Source organism: Dioscorea cayenensis, chromosome 5, assembly GCF_009730915.1.
Source record: "Dioscorea cayenensis subsp. rotundata cultivar TDr96_F1 chromosome 5, TDr96_F1_v2_PseudoChromosome.rev07_lg8_w22 25.fasta, whole genome shotgun sequence".
Classification (NCBI taxonomy): Eukaryota; Viridiplantae; Streptophyta; class Magnoliopsida; order Dioscoreales; family Dioscoreaceae; genus Dioscorea; species Dioscorea cayenensis.
In genome coordinates, this window is record NC_052475.1 from 25,666,580 (window position 1) to 25,687,939 (window position 21,360).

General features: G+C 33.2%; 2 protein-coding genes across 2 annotated transcripts in view; one reads left to right on the plus strand and one right to left on the minus strand.

The window, feature by feature from the left end:
- The window catches only part of LOC120260179 (putative vacuolar protein sorting-associated protein 13F), a 17,032-nt gene extending 6,188 nt beyond the window's left edge, over positions 1-10,844 (minus strand). Inside the window, exons 1-11 of the mRNA XM_039267620.1 lie at positions 10,489-10,844; positions 7,870-7,951; positions 7,509-7,612; positions 6,876-6,971; positions 6,747-6,794; positions 2,999-3,046; positions 2,444-2,547; positions 2,193-2,310; positions 1,003-1,104; positions 705-899; positions 453-612 (exon numbers count right to left, since the gene is read on the minus strand). Coding sequence (XP_039123554.1) covers positions 453-612; positions 705-899; positions 1,003-1,104; positions 2,193-2,310; positions 2,444-2,547; positions 2,999-3,046; positions 6,747-6,794; positions 6,876-6,971; positions 7,509-7,612; positions 7,870-7,951; positions 10,489-10,503 — 1,072 coding nt within the window. The 5' untranslated portion in view covers positions 10,504-10,844. The remainder of the gene's footprint in view (positions 1-452; positions 613-704; positions 900-1,002; positions 1,105-2,192; positions 2,311-2,443; positions 2,548-2,998; positions 3,047-6,746; positions 6,795-6,875; positions 6,972-7,508; positions 7,613-7,869; positions 7,952-10,488) is intronic.
- Positions 10,845-14,510: 3,666 nt separating this feature from the next.
- Positions 14,511-21,185, plus strand: LOC120261016 (serine carboxypeptidase 1-like). The gene is made up of 14 exons (XM_039268668.1): positions 14,511-14,746; positions 14,849-14,994; positions 15,356-15,429; positions 15,527-15,649; positions 15,813-15,915; positions 16,006-16,043; positions 16,192-16,293; positions 16,599-16,679; positions 16,768-17,004; positions 18,584-18,662; positions 18,733-18,841; positions 20,256-20,369; positions 20,469-20,514; positions 20,876-21,185. The coding sequence occupies exons 1-14, from the start codon at positions 14,592-14,594 to the stop codon at positions 20,957-20,959; spliced, it is 1,491 nt and encodes a 496-aa protein (XP_039124602.1). The 5' UTR covers positions 14,511-14,591; the 3' UTR covers positions 20,960-21,185.
- Positions 21,186-21,360: the final 175 nt, after the last annotated feature.

Below are 21,360 nucleotides of genomic sequence, written 5' to 3' on the forward strand. Positions count from 1 at the left end.
GGAGGGCAAGGGGATAAAGAATAAAGAGAAAAAAATATATACTTTATAAGGAAAAACTGTAAGGTATAGAATATAATGGTAAAAGAGGTATGCAAATGGAGGCTAATGTGTGGCAATGGCAATAAGCCAAAAGAAAGAAGAAAGAAAGATGACGAAAATTTTAAGTGGAATTTGTAGGCTCAAAAGAGAGCCTCTCTTCAAGCAATGCATTAAAAAAGCTGCAATGAGAATAAGTGATCTTATTTGCAACACATCCCTACCAATCTATTTATAGACCAAGCCTTGATTAACAGTTGTCAAATAACAGATAATGATCAGTAACACAGTACTGGCAGGGCACTGAAAAAAGAGTTTTGGTATGATGGAATTAATGCCAAAATACGACCAATTCAAACATCATGACTTGATAAAGAAATAGTTCACATAAACTGATAAGAATGTATAGAATGTACCACATTTTCTTCTGTTGCAGCCCAGCCAACATAGCATAATGCCACCATGCATTAGAATGTTTAAACTAAGTACAACAGGTCTCAAGTACATGATGCTTCCACAGAAGTGTCTTGTATCTAGAAAATGTTTCATGGTTTCCTTGGCATCGTAGTATTGTTCTGATGGAAATGAAGAAGGTCGCATAGGATCAGTAATTTTACTAAGACCCCAATAACCACATTACGTGTAAGAGTGCTAATTCAAATTGATACCTCAGAAACTGTTAGAGATACATCACTAAGAACAAGTAAAGCCCTCTCGAAAGGAATATCAGCATTATGTCTTTCTTGTTTTCCCAATCGATGATAGATGAGAACTCCATTTATTGGGGATACCAAGTACCTTCGATTCATTGCCCATATGGAATCCCTTCCACTTCTAAGTTCATCGATTCCATCTTGAAATATCTGCAGCCATGCCTTCTAAAGTTAAATCAGTCTGGTATAATAATGTCCAACTAGAATTTAGATAATAAGCTATTTTCATTCAATGTAAGCAATTAAAACAGACCTCTGCCCACTCGGTAGGATTCAAGTCTTCCCATTTCTTGTTTGGTTTCCATGGGGTGCTATCAGAATCATGATAAGCAGCTAGTCGCTGAAGTTGAACAGACTGGAAAAAAAAGGAATAAACAAATTTATTCAACTATGTTTCAACTCATGGAGAAGCAGACTAGAGGAATGAAGAAAAAAATTTGAAAGTTAGTAACCAAATTCCGTATTTAAATTGGAGCCATACACCATAGTCTGGAACTCCATCCATTTTGATTAACATAAGCCCGTCAGAGTTCCATTAATGATCTTTCTGAAATTGACTCAGAAATCCCTTGGATTAAAATGAAAAAATAGGAGTATATAGCCTACTGTGTTTCTGGATGCAAAACGGAATGCTACAGTATAAGGCCTTATAGAACTCAAAAAAATTCAAACCCACAATTCCATGGTCCAGGTGCCTTCCAAGTAAAGAAAAACTAACAGAGGGATATGCAGCTTCTTTTACAAACATAAAAATGCCTATTTTACAATAAAGTCCAACTAAGATAGTGCTCACTCAAGTTTCCAAATTGGCTTGTTTGAAACCAACTTTTCATCATCTCTCAAAGCACCAGTGAATAAGTTCAGCTAAATTAGGAGATTGGAGAGTCAATTTAATCACATAATTCTTGTGAAAAATGACAATAAAATGGTCCCCTATAAACTGACCGGTAGATCCTGAGTAGTGAAATAGTGATTTCAAAGTGTCATTGCACAGAGATCCTACAAACATGTAGATTCTTTACCATATCAATTGAAAAAGTACTGAATTCAAGCCACATAAAATTTACATGCATAAGTAACAAAATGGGAGTAAGCAGCCTGGCATGATTGTGATCAACTCATATCATATCTCAATGACATCCATCAGTGAGATTTTCATGCTGGCATTAAAAGCAATCTAGTTCACGATGCAGGCAGGTGTTGCTCCTAATTTGACAGGCTATTGCGAAGAAATTTGCCAGGGTGCAACAGGTTCTGAAGTATTTTCTTCTTCATATGGCGCGTTTGCAACTCTGGGTAAACCTCCTAATCTGGGTTAGACTAATACAATTGTCATGCTACATGTTATTTCAAGGAAAATGTGTATGTTTACAAAAACTCAATCTCCATTTTATCTATGTAAACCCCAAGAAAAGTGTGAATAATTTTAAGATAAGTAATAACCTTTCGTAGCTTGTCCAAAGCTCCACTAGCATCAAAGGTTTCATTACCCAACTCATCTGTTGTGACAGCTGCAAGCTTTGACAGTGTCACACCACAACAAAATGGGTGTCCTGGATTGCTGTAGAATCAAATTTATGTAAGAAATCATGCTAAAGAGACAACACACACACAAAATAAAAAATAAAAAGTTTGTGTGTGTGTGTGTGTGTGTGTGTGTGTGTGTGTATCAATAACTCCAAGAAACCCTCAACCTGATTGAATCTTCATATCTGATATGAACATTGCTAATGGAGACTTTAAGATTGCCAATTATAGTGGCAATAAGAGAGCCCAACCATGAATTTCCAACTGGTGGCTGCAGGCAACACACAATGCAATCAAATATTCACAGAATGAAAACATAATCAAGTCTACAGTTGACAGATACTCCTAGATATTTTAATCATTTTTTCAGAAAAGAATGAGTGTAAGAATCATTCAAGATACATAGAAATCATTATCTAAAAGGACATCCAAAATTTTACATTAATATACTATTGGTTTATGGATGAAGCCGTGATGAATGAAGGCTAAGCTTATGCTGTTACTCAAGCAAAAGTGGGCAAAACTACTTTCGTTACTTGGCAAAGCGTAACAAACTTTCTGCAATCGATAAGACTAGATATTGATGTGAGTGCCTAAAGTATCTCATGAATATTACTGCAATATTAAAAAAAATGAACTAGAAGATACAAAAATTTGTATGCAAGGCAAACTCAAATAACAAGATAATTATAAAGAGAACTTGCAAATGACAAAGATCATACAGCTCCTGCTTTTGTCCTTCTTGCCTCAATGATTGCCAATTCTGCCTCCTGCATTCACATACAATAGAACAGACTGTAATACAAGCATATGAAACAGAATGCCAAAAATGATTCTAATTAAATTTTGTAGCTATGTGAGAAGAATTTATTCATAGCGTACATAGCCAGAACATGTGAGAAGAAAAATGTCCAAACCAGAAAAATATATACATGTCATCATACAATCATCCAGAAAAATATTTCTTGGCTCAACCAAACCTTGGAACAATCAGAATATGGATTTATATGGTTATCGCCTATAAGATTTATGGTCCTTATATATACCCTTGTAAAACTAAGATATTACACGATACCCTCATAGTTCTCCTTTCATATATGCCCCTACAAAGTTGAGATACACATGTATAAACCCTTTCATGGTTAAGCATGGGTTAATGATCTAAATCATTTAACCGGCTTATGAAAAAGACCTTAACACCTCTCACTAAGAAACTAATTCTTAAGCTTAAATTTCCACTCTCAAATATCATAATGATGGAGTCTAAGTGTAACAATTATATGGGAAAATATGTTTCTAAAATATACATTTATTTATAAATGGTAAAATTTTAGAATACAAAATAAAAATGTAAAAAACTATATATATATATACATATATATTAAATGTTGAGAAGTGTAGACAAAAAAGACATTAATAGTTTCCTCCATTTCACTTCGAACTAACATAGTTAAGTATATATATAAATATTCTCCATCTATTGTTAAATAATAATGGGTTGTTAAATTGACTCAGGGGTATATATAAAAGAATCTCAGCCTCTCCAAGAGAATATAAGAAAGTAGACATGAAATTCACGGTTATAGATGGGGTGTATATGATAAACCCTAAAATTTATAAACAAAATAAATAGTATAATATATGCCTAGTTAATACTTAACAAATAGAACGCCATAAACCATTCCACCTCACAGTTGAAAGTTCAAGAACTTGAGTGACTTTTGGGAGGGACAATAGAGGAAAGAAAAAATGGCAAATGATGAAATGTAAAAAAAAAAAAAATTATCAATACAATTTGGTCAATTATTTGACCCATTTTTTTTCCTTCATTCAACCAAACATAATAAAACAATGTTCCTCCTTAGTTTTCCTCCATTTTCATTTGAACCAACATACCTATAACATCCATAGATAATTCATAATTTAAAATAATACAGTCAACATTTTCAGAAAGGCTTCATTTCTGCATATCTCTGAAAAGACTCAGACTTTGACTTTTCCTTTTCCCCAATCCCTCCTAAGGCACTAAATAGATCGGTCCAATAACAACTCCAATATATTTGATGCCTAGATTTGCTATAGTTTATCTATTCTTGTTGGAAACCCAAGGACCAAAGGCAATAGGTGGATGTGAATTGCATGAACAAGTTACGGGACTAAACTCTAAATGAAGCAAATGAAAAATCAAAGAAACCACTTTATCCACTTTAGGTGTCACTAATAGTCAGATAACAATAAAAACGCAAGACAAATTTCAAAGTAAAGATTTAGATTGTAGAATGCACCTTATTACAACCATGGTCTTGCTTTTAGTTTATGTCAAACATAAACTAAATCATTCAGTTGTTTTTGGTTGTTTTATTCCAGATTTTTCAATCTTATTCTTAATAAAAATTTAAAATGTCAAATATAAAATAATTATCTAATCAATAGTCATGTTGATAATCACCCATAGTACTTTATAATTTAACAGAATAGAATGATACTATTATGAAAATCTATGCATAATTATCATTGTCCTATTGTGCAACTATTCTAACTAATTATGCCTTACATCAAACTTTAATTCATGTAAATATAAGTTAACACGCTCGATGTCATCATAATTTATCCAACCATATTCATTCAGAAGCAATCAAACTCTTGGTAGTGTATTGTTGTATATAAAAACTGCATAATCATCATCATGCATTTAGTTGTTGAACCTTTATTAAGCATGCATTTTCTTAGTATTTGTAATGAATACTTCTTCCTTTTTGTACAAACTACTTCTTTTAGTTATTTTACATGTAGGAGGCTGGAGCTAACCCAAACCTTTGATAAACTGAGGGTGTTTCAAAGACAAGGAGGAAAATGACCAGACTTAACAAGTGGGCCAGATTTTCCAAGATACGCAACCCTTCAAGTAAACTAGCACACATGTAATCTGTAATGATAGCTGGAACCTAGCTCCTAACACTTGGTATAAAAGGCATCAAGAAATGGGTTTTCAAGAGAGGAAGGCAGGCAGAGAAAGGATGGCGGCTGGACAAGAAAAAGGGATTCCGAAGGTTTTGAAAGGAAGAAAAGAGAGAAGAAAAGGGCTGGGGACCTGAAGATCAAGCTTTTGTGGGCAACATAGGGGGTTTTCCAAGTCTTGTTGTGTTGTGTGCTTGCATAGCTTTTACTTTCCATGTTTTCTTTTGTAATTAAGACATGGAAGTGCAGAACTTCTCTCTAGGTTTGGGATTAGCCCAAAGTAGTGATGATTGATGTAGTTGTTTTTTTTGTAAGGATCTTTAATAATTAATAGAAAATTATTTTGAGTTGGTTTTTTATTTGTGTTTGCATAGCATGGAGTGTAAAAGCACTTGCTTGCTTTATCATATGGATCAAGATCAACTGAAAGGTTATTTTAGGTCTTGGAAATTCTTAAGTCAACCCTGAAATTACTGAAGAGTATTTCTTGAGGGTTTATTGTTTAATCATTGAGCTTAATAGGGTTTTGAAAGAGTTCATCTACCACGAAAGTAGGGATTGGCTCAATCAAAATCAACTTGTTATCTCTTGAAAGAGAGTGACAAGTAATTAAGAATTATTACCCTTTAATTGATTTACCCAAGAGATCCAAACACATCTTTCATTACTCTTTGTGGTGAGTTCCCAAGCCTAGGTTCACTTAAATATGATTTACAATCCACACCCTTGCATCTCTACATTTCCCATTTGTGCAATTTCTCCTTCTTTGTTGTTTTTATTCTCCTATCCCTACATCTTTTAATTGCCTAGATAGCCTGCTGTTGCAATAGATTAGTAATCACACTTGGTCTTCATGGAAACGATATCTTAATTACTACTTGGCAAAACCGTACTCTTGCGGTTGCGCAACATGTATACCCATAGATATATTAGCCATTTGCAACATCTATATTTCATATATCTTCTAATTATACAATTAGACTATTAATTCTTGCAGATTTCTCATAAGCTAACTTCCTTTTAGGCATCATCCTAGATTTAATTATATTTACCGCCCACTAATCAAGATTAATTAGATAATAATTTAAATTAAATTTTAATTATTTGCCCAAATCCTAGCTTTTATCAGCTTATAGATTTAATCAGGTCCAATCATGCTAATTTAAGTTAATTTTATAAAAGAACTACAAAAAAATTTGAAAACTTTAAAACATTGTTTAGACAATTACACATGACTCATTACAATACCAACAAGTTTTCTTTTCCTTTTTTTATTTATCAATACTTCAGAAAAATCAGTCAAATTTTAAATAAGTAAAGCTGATTTTGAAAAATTCCGTGAATTAAACCAATTTGGCAAAAACTGAATCACATTGGCAGAAAGGAGATGGGTTTCCACAAAGAATTAAAAGTATGATTATGACTACGAAATGAACTGTGATGGTAATAGTGAGGGAGGAAGCAAATCCACAAAACTTTGAAAATAACCAAGCAACAGATTATAATTAGTACCTCAATCTGCTGGAGTTTTGCTTCAAAAAGTCTCTCTCTATCTTCATCCTGCAAAATTATCCAGTAGAATTACTTGAAGAAAATGGGTTCTGAAAAAGAAATTTGAAATATTTATTTTAAATTTCTGACCTTGAGGGATTGTCCATCAGGAGCAGGATGTGCAAGAAGAAACACACGGTCAATAAGAACAACAACAGGTTCTTTCCCAAGACTTTTCCATGGTACCTATAACATCCAAAAACATGTGACCAAAGCACCAACCACAGATTTTTTGGCTTAACCACTTGGAAAAGATCTCACAAATTTGGAAAACCACTTTCACATTTAGAATCATGAAAGTGGGATTTAATCATTGGATTCAAGTTGTCAGAACACTTGCATAAATCAAAAGACCAATTCCACAGGGATCAGAAGTCTTAAAATTCAATAAATTGTCATAGATAGCATACACATATTGAACATCACAGAAAATATTATCGAGCATGCAATTATAAGATGCTTAAGTAGATAGTAAGGGAAACAAGTTTTACAGGTTCTAAACTTCGCATAATAATTAATGTCTTGATAAAGGACAATATGAACATCCCAATAGCTGGAACAGGTTTTACCATGGCACATCCAGAAAATCAATAAACTAACAACTGTACAAGACCAATATTGACATCCAACAGGGCATTATTTCGTAACATATGTGTGTGTGTGTGCAAGCATGGAAAAAAAAAAGATAAATATTTTACAAGAAATGACAACTAATAAGACTACCTTTAAAGTTATCGTACCAACAAAACCAGCTTTGACAGTGACTGGAAGCTTTAAATTATTTAGAGCCTCAGCTTTCAATTTCAAGTCCTTCAGTACAACATCACCTGTAATAGAAAAAAACACAACACGAAATTTCCTTTGTCATACCAAAGTATGAGTGTGACCAACTACTCGATCATAAACTTTTAACACATGCCTCCAACATAACTGGATAAGAAAAATGCACCAAGGTGCTTAAATCTTTAACAAAAAGAGACTGAAAGAAATTAATACTGATATAATTAAAGAAGAAGAATAATGTTTCTTGTTTAAACAACAAAAGACGAGAGGTAGCAGTTGCCATAGTCATTGCCACACAAACCTTTCCAAACACTGATTCTAAGAGCTTCATTAGAAAGTCCCTCAACATACTCTCCCAGATATTTCCGAAGCAAAAACAAAACCTGATTTAAGGCACCAATTTTATATCAAAATGGGGCAATATAAAAAAAATAAAAAATAAAAATGCAATGAAGCAAGTTAACAAAATTTATTTTCTGTGAAAGAAATAAAGAAAATGCAACTGACAGAAGTGTCATGATCATGAAGTTGATACAAGAAAACAGAATTTCCAATCATCTAAACAAATGATTAACTATTGTAAAAAAACATATTAAAAAGGAGCCAATTTAGTCAACATCAAAAATAATAAAAAAAATGGTTTTGTTGAGATATTTCCTATAGGCCATCTACAGAAGGCACCCTTTCAATCAATAGAAGAAATTACATATTTGCTGACCATTAAGGGTGAGAATGTTTCCCACAAGAAAATAATATGAAATTAGCAGCTTTGTGAATATGTTCGGCAATAAATAGGTATGCCCCCAAAAAAGAAATAAAAAAAATCAGAATAAAGATCAAATAAACACACACAGCAAAAGCGAACTTTGTTCTAAGACTAGTAAAAATATAAAATGTTCTGCAACCATTTTGAGAAATCAAAGTTGAGGATGGCACAGATAACAAAGTAATCTTGTGTACCAACATAAAAAGATTTGTGAAGCAAATAATCACCTATTTTCTATCATAAATCCAACTAACTGGAAAATTTGCTATGTTCGCAACAAATGAAAGAAAAACTAAAGTTGTTAATCATGCTTTCCAAGAACACTTTTTGCCAGTTAGATATTAACATTTAAGTGTCAGCAATGATGAGTAGGCTTGCACTTAACATTAGAACTTTAGAACTACTGGAACAACTGTTGGGACATGGAACATGCAGTTGAATTGCTTATTAAGTTGGCCAACTAATCACTACTAAAGTGGACAGGAAAAGGCCAATTTTTCCCAAAATTCTAAAAGGCACTTGGTCGATCAACGGCAACCATGGATCCAAAGGTAGTTCTCATATGGCAGATAAAATAAACAACACCAACTGCCAAACACATTATATATGAATCTACATATGCACACATGAATTATACATAAATTGGCTCCTATATTAATTAATCCATACCTTAACTAATACACAGTTAAATCCAAAACTATTTAAAATAAAAAGAGTATATCCTAAAATGAAAGGCTTGTGCTTAATCCAAACACATTTTATATCAAAAATCAACTTCAACTAGGGAGAGAGAGAGAGAGCCCAGTCTACTAGCTTCTAGTAGTATTGGATTATATATTATATACTAGTCATCATGACAACATGCGTGAGTGCTATCACACTAGTATTCATTTTAATACCTTTTCAATTAAGAGAAAATATAGCATTGTAAAACAGTGTACAAATTTCTATTCAGACCATAGGCAGAGGGGCCTCCAAAAACGCAGCTATAATAGGTTTGATCCATCTTGGCAACCATTTTAGGCATGGTACAATGAAAAACCACTGCTATTTATGGCAATGTTTTGGTCCAAAAGGCCATAGTGGATCCTACAGAAACATGCACATAAAACAACCTTTTGGGAAAATGGTTCCACAATTGTATTTGATACATGGCAACACCACAAATTTAAAAAAAAAAAAAACTGCACCAATTTCAATTATTCAAAAAGCAGAACAACAAAATTCTTTATATATAAGTAATATAACATGATTGAGTTGGTGTCCAACTTTCAAACACAGGAGCAGGTGCCCCAAAGATTAACCTAATAAAAGAATAACACGTAACCAAAAGAAAATAGCTCTAGATGGGCCCCTGATTGAAGCGAAAAACCTATAAGAAAGATAAAACTTAAAATACATGAAACTAGCCAATGGGAATGTATTTACAGACAGAATTATATAGCACAGAACTTTTGCATAAGTCAGAAAATACTCAACACGAGGAAAATAACCATATGACAACCAAAAAGTCTAATGAGAACTCAACTAGCACCAAATCATTACCACATAATTGACAATCTTGTCTGGGATCACAATCCCTAGAAACATTAATCATTGAAGTATTTAATACATTACAGTTATATCTAACTCCCATAATGACAAGGTGGAACAAGATAGACACTTAAGCTAGGCTGTGGAACTGCAGCAACTACTAGTTAGGACATCTTTGACAAGAGAATAGAGTCAAGAGTATCTTGAGATGTTGGAGTACAATTGTTTATTTTTGTCCTCTCGAAATAATTGGCAAAGCATGAAAAGCATAGAAAAGATCCTGTTCTCCACTTATTCTATATTTCCACCTTTTTACAATCCTTAATCATACAATCTACACTACACCATCTTTTGGCCAAACATAGCATTGAAGATAGCCTACAAAAATATCTCAAAGATCATCTCATAATCCCAACAGAAGAACTAAAATCACTTATCTAAATACAAATCACAATTTAAATTCGGTCAAGAAAAGCGCATTTACGAATTCAAGAACTTAAGCAAGAATCATCAGTCAAGATTTCTCTAATAAAAAAACCACTACACGTCATTGATTCATCTCAAATCATTTCTTGATTAAAAAAAAAAAACCGAAAACAAGATAAGGGCAAGGATCATTACGTGCGCCTCGAACATGGCGGTAGATCGGATCGATCAGACCGATCCGTCAATCTCCAAAGGACAACTCATCGAGCTCGACGCCGATCAAGGCCATGGAACGATTCTTGATTTCAGGGTTTTTAAGAACGTGGCTCGCGGGCCAGATCAGAGAAGGGTTTGGTATTGGAGAGGACGAGAGGAAGGGCGGCGAAGACTAAGAGAGAAGGAGACAAGGTGATCAATGCGAGAACGAGGAGGAGAGAAGTTGAAGACAAGAATAAGCGGATGAAGAGGCCCTCATCTCTTTTCGTTTGTTTTTGGAGAAGAACGAGAGAGAGAGAGAGTTGCTGGACGCGGCATAAACCAAACCGACTTTGGAAGAGAAGGGACGGTGGGACCTCTTGTATCCCTCGCACTTGCGAGCATAAAAATGATCTTTTTGAATTGGTTCGGTGGGACCTCTTGCATCCCTCGCACGTGCGAGCATAAAATGATCTTTTGGAATGGGTTCGTTGCTGTACTGGAAGCATTGGCACAGCCAAAACTATACTCCATATATATGCATATGATTTTTTCTATTTGAATTAATGTGATTTTGGCTCTTGTTTGTGAGTGAGAGTTTACTCTGGACTGAAATTATTTTTTATAGATTTAACTTAATTTAGAACAAAAAAAAAAAAATAGTTCTAAGTGATAAGATGGGTGAAATTTTATGTTTAGTAATTATCTAGTGAACAGTGTTAATTTTTTTTATTTTTAATGATGAATAAAATAATAAAAGTTTAATATATCATGTTTAATTTGATATATAGTCATTTTTATTATGATTGATGTATAATATAATATTTGATGGGACGCTTATAAAGACATACAAAGAAAATACTAAAAAAAAATTTTATTTTGTTGGGATATTGTTTTCTTTCATATTAACTGTCATATTTAAATTTTACATAAATATTAAAATTATAATAATTAAAGCTTATAAAATCTAAAAAGTATATATAATAAAATATTTTTATTTTTGTTGAAGTTATTTACACTCATTGATAAGCGCACCACTCTTTAAAATAAGAAAAATAGTACAATTAGAAACAAAATAATTAGTGTTATATAACACTTTTAAATGTGATAAAAAATTTAAAATAAATTCAAATGTCATAATAAATATGAAATGAAAAAAAATAAACATATAATTTGAAAGGCAAGCTTCATGGGAGTGGAAGTGCAAGTGATGAGTGGCCTTATGCTTTGTTCAATTCACTTTTTAAAAAAAATACTGTATTTATATATTTGAGAAGTACAATTTTAACACTACGTGTATTTTTTAAATACAGTAATTACAGTTACATTGTAATTTAAAATCCACAACATTTTTAATTACAGCTAACCAAACACTACTTTAATGGTTTAAAAAAAAAAAACAAAATTGTTTTAAAATAAATGTACATGAAAAAGAAATATCGTTTTTATTGAAAGAAAATAAAGAAAAAATCCAATCAGATTTCAACGTCAATTTTTTTTTAAAAAAATATTTTTGTTACGATTAAGAATGTTTACAGGCAAAACTCATGATGTTCACTGGGCTGTGGGCCGGGCAAGGACTTGATGCTACACAACGGGCCTACGGCACAATACAGACATGACATGGACTCATGGACTCTTTGCCATGTTAGGCCGGTGGAGTGCCGGCCATGTTGACCTTTTGTGTGTGCAGATGGGCCCAATATGAAAAACCAGCCCTTTTACCGACAGTACCCAGCCCATGACAGACTCCATCTGACATCACTTGGTACATATCTGAAACAGTGGCAAAGCAATTGCCAATTAGAGAGACCACAGATTATGAACGCAAGGGTAGAAATGCCTTTTCATTGATATTCTTCTGCTTTAGCTAAGGTAGGTCATATTTTTTATTTTAATCATGAGAGTTAAATCTCATGCTGATATGTTTTAAAAGAAAATAATGGAAAATAAATATATTATATTAAAATAATTTAAATTTGATAATGTTATTAACTGAGCATGTCACACATCCAGCTATTCTTCGTGATAATTAATAATACTATCACTTGCTTATTGCAATGATGGTTATAATGATTTTTTTTTTTTTGTATTTAACGTTTCTTGATTTAGCTATAAGATTTATTTATTTTTATAAAATTTTAATCTATACCAAAACAATATCTTCGCATATAGGTTTTTTTTCAAATCCTCTCATTTTTTTTTAGATAATTAGTTTAATGTTAGTTTAAGAGTTATTATATACCTATTTATTTACAAATGTCCCAAATAGCCTCCCACTGTTTTAAAATGTATAAAATTGTACAATAACGTACTTAACTATTTAATTATTTTAATATATTATAGTTTATAATATATAGTTATTGTTTTACATTACACAAACTAAGGTCATATTATTGAATATATACAAATATTTCTTCTTTTATTAAATTACATTTGGTAAAATTTATAGCCTATTTGATCATATCTCTCTTTTAATTATCTCTTTCATTATTCAAATTACATGTTAAAATTAATATTATAAAAAAAATCTACTTAATTATTTTATAAATATATACAAACCAATATAAAGATGATGAATCAATGATTAAATCAATAACAATTAACGCTGTGAAACATAGGGGCTCAATATATACCCATCTACACGAGGTATATCGACACTGACTTATTTATTTAAAGTATTTGTAATTTTACAAAAAAATAAATAAAAAAATCGGATCTCAACTCGCACACAAGAGCACAAGTGGGTAATGGGTTGAAATACTTTTTTATACATACGTGTGACGTGGCTTATTCATATTTGTCAAACCAAAAATATAACACCGGCATTGAGCTGAGTTAGATTCCATTGTTTTTATTTGTGAGCATTGTGCCTGATCCTCACTTTCGAGTCAAACACTTCAAGATTATAATGACGAAATGGTCCCAAAACATGCATTTTTATTATTAGTGGGCATAGTTTCTGACTGTCTGGTCCTCACTTTTAACTCGCACACTAGTTTTCGATTATAATGATGAAATGGTCCCAAAACTTGCATGTTCCGCCAAGAAAACATTTAAATGAAGTAAACCATAATACAAGCTTAAATTAGCGATATTCACTCAAACATGGTGTTCATTTTCACACTAAACATTCATTATACTTTGATTTCAATTAATTAAAAGAATCATTTTAACCAAGTAAATCAAAAGAGTAAGAGAAAAACTTGATTTTGATTCGGAAAATCAAGACCGTTTACAAGGCTGAGTGTTAGTAAAATAATTTGCCATCTTTTGAATTAAAAAAAAAAAAAATGTTGCTCTTCAATCTTCACAATAGTTTCCAGGAGCTGTTTTCCCACCTTTGGACTAGCTTAATAGTTAAGGTATTTTATTCTTATATAGGGCCATGCGCTTGAATCCACCCCAATATATTATGAGCAAGGGTCCTCCATGCACGGGTGGCAGAGGATCTTTAAGTGCGAGATGTCAAAAAAGTGTTCCTAGTGTTAGATCGAGCGGGTTTGCAACCCAATTCTCAAATTGCCAAGTGTAAGAAAATGGTAGGATAATTAATTTCAAATGTGTATATATCTTTGACTGTTGTGCTTGTCACATTTGAAAAAAAAATATTTAAGAGCTCAGTAACATTGTACTAAAGTCAATTCATAGGCAAATGCACAATTTTTTTAATTAAATCAAATTTTTTTTTTGTAAATAAGGGATAAGCATCTCCCATTTAAAGAAAATTAAGAATGTGTGTACAGACGTTAATCACAATCGCAAGCTCAACATCACTCTATGCCCTTACTTTATGTGAGCTTTGGGGGCTCAATTAAATGAATTTATTTAAATGTTTCTTAATTATAAAAATCATCAAATATTAATTATATATATATATATATATATTTAAAATTGTGCGTTTACTAGACTTGAAGGCTAAGCATAATACAGATAAAAATCAACCAGCATGAATGGGCTGTGATTTCAAACTCCACAATGGCACGCATTTCGCACTTTCTGTTTTCCCAAGTCATATGCTTTCCTTGTTTCCATCAAGTATCAAACACCACGTCATTATCATGTTGTGCATATAAATAAAATATTTCCTGTTGAGATTCCAAATGAACGGATTAGTAAAAATGTCTGGCTTTGTCTCTTCACTTCTTTGGCTGCTACTCAGCACTGCCGTAGTTCCACTCTTCTCGGCTCCTGAGAGTGCTCTGATTACAGAGCTCTCTGGATTCAGCGGGACTTTCCCTTCCAAACACTACGGAGGGTTTGTTGGTTTTTTGTTGTTGTTGTTCTTCTTCTTTTTTGGGATTGTCGTTAATTCTTGATTTTTATGAGTTGATTTGGTCATGGCGTTGTTTGCTTCAAGGTATGTGACTATTGATGAGAACCATGGGAGGAATTTGTACTATTACTTTGTGGTTTCCGAACGCAACCCGGCCAAGGATCCCGTTGTCCTATGGCTTAATGGAGGCCCTGGTTGTTCCAGCTTTGATGGATTCATATACGAGCATGGTATATTCATTTCAGTATATGGATGATGCATTATGATTACAAGATTGTTTCTTTCTTTCTTTCTTTCTTTCTTTTTTCTTGTTTGAATGGATTATGGTCTCTTGACGATTTTTCCACTTGTCTCTTGATGGATATCTGTTCATTTAGTTACACTTTGTTTTAGAATCATGTTAGGAAAAGTCTTTTCAGGGAGTAGGTAATGCATTTTGATTGCAAGATTTTTCATTTAATGTCTTTCTTGCTTGAATGAAAATGGAATCAGGAAGACACTTTGGCATGTATCTGTTGATGTAAACCTGCTCATTGAATTATTTTACACCGAGTCATTTGGTAAAATTTCTATTTTCTACTGGCATGTCAGGACCTTTTAATTTTGAAAAGGGCAACTCAGGAAGCTTACCGAAGTTGCATCTCAATTCTTATAGCTGGTCTAAGGTACTTACTGCTTTGAGTTTCTATAGGTATATATGTCTTGGTATGTGATAGATATTCTTTTCTCTTGCTGATGAAGTGGTGCTGTTCTATAACTTAGGTTTCTAGCGTCATTTATTTGGACTCTCCTGCTGGTGTTGGATTGTCATACTCGCTTAACAAATCAGATTATACCACTGGGGATCTAAAGACTGCTGCCGACACACATTTGTTTCTACTGAAGGTATTTTAATCTTGGAACTCCAAAAAGGAACCATGGAAGGCAAAACTAGCATTCTTAGATCTAGAATTGGTGAAACATTTTTGGTGTTGTGTTTTTATGAATTTGTGCTGTCATACAAGTCACTTATTCTCCATTTTCCCTTCATAAATTGTTGTTTGATCAGTGGTTTGAACAATATCCGGAGTTTCTTGAGAATCCATTTTTCATATCCGGTGAATCATATGCTGGGGTTTATGTTCCAACCCTTGCTGCAGAGGTTGCCAAAGGTAGCTTGTTTTAAACACATGCATTTTTTGTGAGACTGTCAATATTGTACTCCTGAATGCTCAATGCTTACCTGCCACTTATGTTACCAGGAATTGAAGATGGTCAAAAGCCTATCATCAACTTCAAGGTTAGAACCTCTCTACTAAACTAAGCTTTTCATCTGTCATTCTTGCATATTATTCTGTCTTATAGTTTTCTTATCACACAATGATAGTGCTCAACTTACATGCGGAGGTTTTTTTGGTTATAATTTTCTTAGTTTATGCCAAATTCAGGGCTACATGGTGGGAAATGGAGTGACTGACACACAATTTGATGGTGATGCACTTGTACCATTCGCACATGGAATGGGTCTCATATCAAATGATATTTATGAGGTTTGACACTTCTCTGGTTGTAAGTTGCAAATTTTCTTATGCCAAAAACAAGAGAAATGTAGAGTCGCCTTGCCAAGCTACCCTGTGGTTTCTATTTGTGAATACTGAGTCTTTTGGTAATTTTTGACTAACATGTATCAACATCTGTATATCATCATGATGCTGATTTATGACTGTAAGACCTTGGTAATTTATTGAAGATGCTATTCTGCAGTATATGACTGAAATGTTGGAAATTGGACACGACCAAGGGTAGAATATTTCTGTGTACTGCTTTCATTGTGATTGTAATTAGTTTTTTTCAGGAAGTCTTTGCTGCCTGTAAAGGAAGTTACTGGAATCCCACAAATATGAGCTGTCAAGACGGGCTTATTAAGGTTGATAGTGTAAGTCATAATATATTTCCATTTTTTCATTGTTTAATGTACTCTTCTCCATACATCTGAACTTTATAAATCTTGTTCACTCACCCAGGTAATTGATGACTTAAACATATATGACATCCTTGAGCCATGCTACCACAGCACAAAAATTAGAGGTCCTATTTCTTCTTACAACAGGTTCCCCTCTTCTTTCAGAAGGTTGGGTGAAACTAACAGGCCTCTACCTGTGAGGAAAAGAATGTTTGGCCGTTCTTGGCCTCTAAGGGCTCCAGTGAGAGATGGACGTGTTCCAACATGGCCAGAGATAGAGAATGGAGTTCCATGCACGGTAAGTGCAAGGAAGGCTTCCTGCTCCTGTTTCTCCTGTTTGTCCAAGCTTCTTTTGAAACACTTCTAACATTTCATTTAGGAAATGCTCTTTATTCCATTTTCCTTCAAGCATTTGGTTACAATTTTTCATGTATATAAATGTTTATTAGAGAGTTATATTATGGCTTTTCGTCCATAATTTTCATGAGCTTGTCCATGGGGCATCTGATAATGTTTTTAAGGTGCCATGGGCTGAAAAAGACTTATTGAGCTTGCTCAAACCCAAGTTTTAATTATCCAAGCTTATCAGTGGAATGGACTGTTAAATATTTTCGCTCTTTTTGTAAAGTCTGAAAAAACTTACTAGGCTTTATTTATATTAAGAGGCTTTTATCATTCAAATTTCAAGGGGGTGGCACATTGTAACATCTAACTTTTCCTTAACTTTGTTAAGTATCAACTTTGTGGATAGGGTAAAGATGAATTTTACATATGATACACATTCATATGATACACATAAGTTAAAAACGCATAAGAGTATAGGAATAGAAGTTGAGAATCAACCAAAATTATGTTTTTCAGGAAAAGTTGAGGTGGATGGAATTTGTTTCATCCATCCACTGATATACAAATAGGATCAGCTGATACTTAGAGCTCTGGTTCATGGGCTAACTCTGACTTAAGGTGAGGGTGACAAAATTGAAGAATGGTTTTTTAACGATCCAAGTAGGAAAGGTTATAAATATGTAAATTGTGGATGGGTGGAGATGGGATTTTCCCATGAAAATTAGCAAATTGTTATAATGTTTTTAAACCATCTGAGGATAGTAAACGTGGACAACACTTAAAGTTCTGCAGAAGAGTTTAATGTTTTCTGGAAGATCAGAGAAAGTGATATTTCTTTATTGTGGACAGCTATCAAAGGAAAAGAGCAGATACCTGGGAATTATCATTGTGTAGCTTGAGTAGAAGATGACAGTGCTAGATAATATAATCAGTGTTGAGATATCAGCTATTGAGAAATGTGTAGCTTGTTGGACTTTGATTGGCTATGTAATTAACTAGTGATTGGTTGTAGAATTTCATTAGTGTTTTTGTGTCTTAAATTGTAAAGGACCTTGCTGATTAGATTTTAGTTTGGAAAAATGCTTGATGTTGTTTGGAACTTGATGCTGATCTTGTTCAAACTTAGAAGACATGAAGCTAAACTCAAATGCTAGACAGTTAAATTATTGGTCTGGAACCTTATTAGCAACTCTGAGCATATTTTAATGTACCAAATAGGCATTCAATAAAAAGCATTTTATGAAAATCTGTTGACACAAACTTCAACTATAGATTTTCCCTACATTTTTGGTTGTCTTTCAGGCACAGTATTTTTTCCCCAGTACCGATGTGTTTCATGTGTTATTTTTCCCAACCTATGTTCTTTAGCAAGTCTATCTTTCTCTAAAAGTCTGTAGATTTTGTCCAATATTTTTTTTTTTTACAATTTAAGTGATTTATTGACCTGAATTAATATGCATTGCATATGCTTTTATGATCAGTGCCATACATTTTTTTATCTTGTACAACTGTATTTCCCCATAAAATTGCAGGACGACGAAGTTGCAAATGTGTGGTTGAACAATGAAGCAGTAAGAAACTCAATTCATGCCAGACCTGCTGGAGAGATAGGTTAGCTGAAACTCATTTTATTTATCCTTGTCTTTTGGGTTTATTTCTCACTTAAATAATCATTATATAGGTGAGTGGGTGATATGTACTTCAAATATCGAGTTTTTCCATGATGCTGGTAGTATGATTGGTTACCACAAGAACCTCACTCTGAAAGGTTATCGTTCGCTTATATTTAGGTACGTGCTTCTTATGCAGCTTTGTTTCCCTTGCCTTTGTGTATTCGATGCTGCTCTTGCTCATTTGTTCTTTAGGCTCTATTAAATGTTCAATAACACATGATGATATGTGTTGGATTATCCATCCATGAACTCCAACTGAACATCGCAAGGTTATCCCACCAATTTTCTTTTACAAGATTTAATAATTTAAATAAATATCCTCTGTGCTTATTTTTTATAAAAAATATTAGTTAAATAAAAAATATATCATTAATGAGAAAAGTTCAATTTTTAATATTTTAATTTTGAACAGTATTAATTAAGTCAAGGCTTGGTTGACTCCATATAAATAGAAATGTCAACGTGGCGTAGATTTACAGTCCGAAATTATACTCTCGGCCCCGAAACCCGAACACGGGAATTTTTCCCATCCCCATCCACACAGGGATTTTTTTCGGATTTGGGGATTTCCGGCCCCTATTAATAAATTAAAATATTATTATTATTTAAAATAAAATTTATAAAATATTTACTAAAAATATTTTATAAATTTTTAGCAAATATTTTGTTTTGTTTTCTTTGCTTTAGTCTCTTCGGTTGTGCCTTTCTTTTCTTTCTGTTTCTGTATTTCTTTTTCTTGAATAAATAGCTTGAAGAGCTCCTTTTCCTTAAAAAAACCAAAATTTGAGCATCATTTACCAGATATCATACTGGGGGTTTGAGAATGAAGCTGCTTATTTGATGTATATGTTCAACTAGATAACACCAATCGGTAAATGCTTTACACATTTCTTCTCTGAAAAACTATTCGTTCTCTCTCATCAGTACTTTATACCATGGTAACTATCACATTACTAAGAATCTACACATGGATGCTGTTTGTTAAGCAACTCATCAATTAATCGAAAAAGGATGTGGGGAGATGTGTCTGCAACATTGTCAAACACATTAGACCAGAATCTAATGTATCCAGACTGCATTCCTCTGCCATGACATTGTTTTTTTGGAGAAATCCCCTTGCCTAATCTAAAGATTTTTTGTTATTCAAACTTTTCTGGCTTAACTGGTGTGAGACTGATACAATTTTTAGATTTATTGTGGGCTATGTATAGCTCTTTATAATCATGGAACTTTCAGATCTTAACAGCATATTATTTCTGCAAATTCTGTTCTTGATGGTTTCGACACTATTGAATCATGTATCGCCATGTTTAATGTGAATTATTATGACTCACTTTCTTTCTGAAACCTGAGTACTGTAAGGTTAAGTCCATAAAAGAGGGATACTTTTTATTTGGAACTTATGGACAAGTCAGTTGCCATTATCCTCAAAACCTTTACAGCTCAACCTAACTACCTGAAATTGAAATTTACTTATTGATGGCATATATGACTATGATTTATAATTTCTCTTTTTTCATTTTTCCGACAGTGGGGACCATGACATGTGTGTGCCATATACTGGGAGTGAAGCATGGACTAGGTCACTTGGATACCAAATCACTGATGAATGGAGGCCTTGGTATCTGGGGGATCAAGTTGCTGGGTATAATACCAAATTTCAAACATTAAAGAAAATAACTTCTAGCTAACTACTGGAGCAAGTTTTGAAATTCTCTGCTTACATCTTCTTGGTTTGTCACAGGTATACCCAAGGCTATGATCACAACCTCACCTTCCTGACCATTAAGGTATCTAATTCTCAAGTTCCTTGCCTTCTTTCTGCCTCAATCTTGTATTTGACTTGGCTATATGTCCGAAACCTTCGCTGCTTTAGAAATCCATGCATAACGTTCAAGTATTTGATGAGCTTGATTCAGTTTCTTTGGTTCAAGAAAAGACAGAATAAAAAGAAGAAAAGAAAAATAAACAAAAACTTTGTCCTCCATCTTAGCACATTAAACTACAAAATTGTTGTCATTCTTTACCATGCTACACATGATAAAAGGGCATTTGGTTTTACCTTTTCACTGTAAGTGTTTTTTTATCAAGCCCTTCTTAATGGGATTTGCTGTATTTCTTACCTCTTTCATCTTGTTCAAAATGATGTAGGGAGCTGGCCACACTGTTCCAGAGTACAAACCAGCAGAGGCGCTAGCATTCTATAGCCGATTTCTTAATGGTGGATCTATATGAAATATGTTTTAAGAACATATATATATATATATATATATATATATATATATTATATTATATTTATGCCACTGCTTTTTTCCTGGTCCAGTAAAAGTATTGTTGAACTGCATGTTTGAAAAAGGCTTTCTTTTGCATCAAAAACATTTAACTAGAGAAACGCTTGATGCAGTTAGTTGATGATGTTCAGACATTATGAATTATATGATTGGTGTCATTCTGGGCTATTTGTTTGGTATTATGATTCTCTTGATTCGAAGTCATCTTGTCCCTGTTACCTTTCAAACAGCAATCTTAGCACTTGTTCGTCAGTTGTAGATTATTGAAAGCCGTTACCCTGATAACATTAAATTAATCTGGCTATATTAATTTGCTCAATCATAAAAGAATACATAAGCTACAAA